Below are 1,669 nucleotides of genomic sequence, written 5' to 3'. Positions count from 1 at the left end.
AAAAGAAAAAAAAAAACTATATAAGTCGTAATTGCACCAAAAGAGGAGTAATGGGATACTTGTAAACCTACTTTATATCATAAATTCAATCTCTTCGTCTTTATATTCCTTGTGAAGCAAGCTTTTTGTTTTCGTTAGTTTCTTCAAACATCCGTTATCAAATAAAAGTGACTTCAATCTCCTTCCACGCACTAGAGTCATGGCAATGCAGCAGGCGATTAGCATCGGAAGAACCCGAGGAGGTCTGAGTTATCGCTTACTTTCTTGCGGGAAGTACAAATCTCTCAACCATGTCGACACATTAGGAAATATTAAGGTTCTAGAGGCGATCAACGTACCCTCGACACAAGCGGAGGCATTAACCGGCACCATCACCGGTGGCTTGGAGTCGGTGATGGAGAAGGTCAAAGCCGACATCGCCAAATCCGAGGCAACTCTTCTTTTCCCAAACATTCGTTAACTAGCTTTCTACTATTCTCAATATTACAGGATGGATATGTAGAGATGCATGTTTTCTTGCATATCTCTTGCAAGCATTGTGAACTTAATTATCCTTAGAAATTTCCAACCTAATTAAGTGTCCTTCATTGTCTTTTTGTGCAGGAGTATCAATCAGCTCGTGTTGCAGTAGAGGTTCGAAAACTGCAAGCCGATATTGATAAGATGCGAACCGACCGGAGGTATTTGACTCGCTGTTTAATTTTTGTTTTGTCCCATTTAAACTAATTAGACCTTTGATTTTGAAACAGGTGTGATCATGATATAAACATAAACAACAAAATTGAGCAGGTATAGGTTTTGTTAATATTGTTTTTGTTTTTGCACTTGTTTATTTGAATATTGGCGAGTTAAAGACTAGAAGTTGCTAGTGTTTTAATGACATTATCAAATACCCGAACGATAGAAAATTTCCTCTATTCATTCAGCTTACACTTGTGACTTTAGGTTAGTAAAATCGGAAATCAGAATGAACTAATTATATGTTTTGGGCGTTTCAGGGTTTTGATGAGTTGAAAGCTGAGTTCAAAGCAACAAAATATGAAGTCGTGAAGGTTGCTATATATACATTGGCTTCTGTGGCAGTAGCTGGGTCGGGCATGTTTTGCTTGATGTCATAGTAGACACGATCTTGGATCTTTGGAAAGAATCGAAAATTTTATTAGGGACGAACCATAACATATCCGCAACTAGATTAATGACTCGTGGACTTTTTTGGTTTTGTGCTTTTTTATTGACATTGGTTTTATGCTTTTGAAAAGTGATATTTTTCACTTACATTGTTAATAATAACTCATTAATTAACTCCATTGTACTTCCGGTGCCATCACCTTAGTCCAATTGCATTAGCATGCAATAGGAAGTCCACTTTTAAAGCAGCATGAATGCAATAGTAATATTGTGAAAGGGAGTTGGGTTCCCATCAAAGTCTTATCTTCTGATAAGCTTTTAAACTCAAATTAAACAACAGACGCCTACTAATTTTGAACGCCCTGTAGCTAAGTAAAAAAGGGGATCATCTGAGCTAATCTTATAGGCCAACAATTTGTTTTAAACCCTTTAGTAGCAGCAACTAATAAAGATCGGTTTAAAAGATCCCTTCCAAATAATTCGTAGTTGCAGGTAATTCTCGTTGCTTCTAATTTGTAACTATGTTCATCAATCACCTATA

General features: G+C 36.6%; 1 protein-coding gene across 1 annotated transcript; it reads left to right on the top strand.

Moving 5' to 3' along the window:
• LOC104788993 lies at nt 200–1,118 on the top strand. Its single transcript, XM_010514749.1, has 4 exons — nt 200–430; nt 604–680; nt 750–789; nt 999–1,118. The coding sequence occupies exons 1-4, from the start codon at nt 200–202 to the stop codon at nt 1,116–1,118; spliced, it is 468 nt and encodes a 155-aa protein (XP_010513051.1).

This window comes from Camelina sativa, chromosome 5 (assembly GCF_000633955.1).
Source record: "Camelina sativa cultivar DH55 chromosome 5, Cs, whole genome shotgun sequence".
Classification (NCBI taxonomy): Eukaryota; Viridiplantae; Streptophyta; class Magnoliopsida; order Brassicales; family Brassicaceae; genus Camelina; species Camelina sativa.
The sequence above is the reverse complement of the archived record's forward strand: the minus strand, read 5'-3'. Positions and strand labels throughout refer to the sequence as shown.

Excerpts from the sequence above, each read along its gene's own strand:
- LOC104788993 (XM_010514749.1), top strand. The coding sequence starts at position 200 with ATGGCAATGCAGCAGGCGATTAGCATCGGAAGAACCCGAGGAGGTCTG. Across the intron at positions 431-603 it reads CCGACATCGCCAAATCCGAG|GAGTATCAATCAGCTCGTGT; the intron begins GCAACTCTTCTT and ends CTTTTTGTGCAG. Across the intron at positions 790-998 it reads TAAACAACAAAATTGAGCAG|GGTTTTGATGAGTTGAAAGC; the intron begins GTATAGGTTTTG and ends TGGGCGTTTCAG.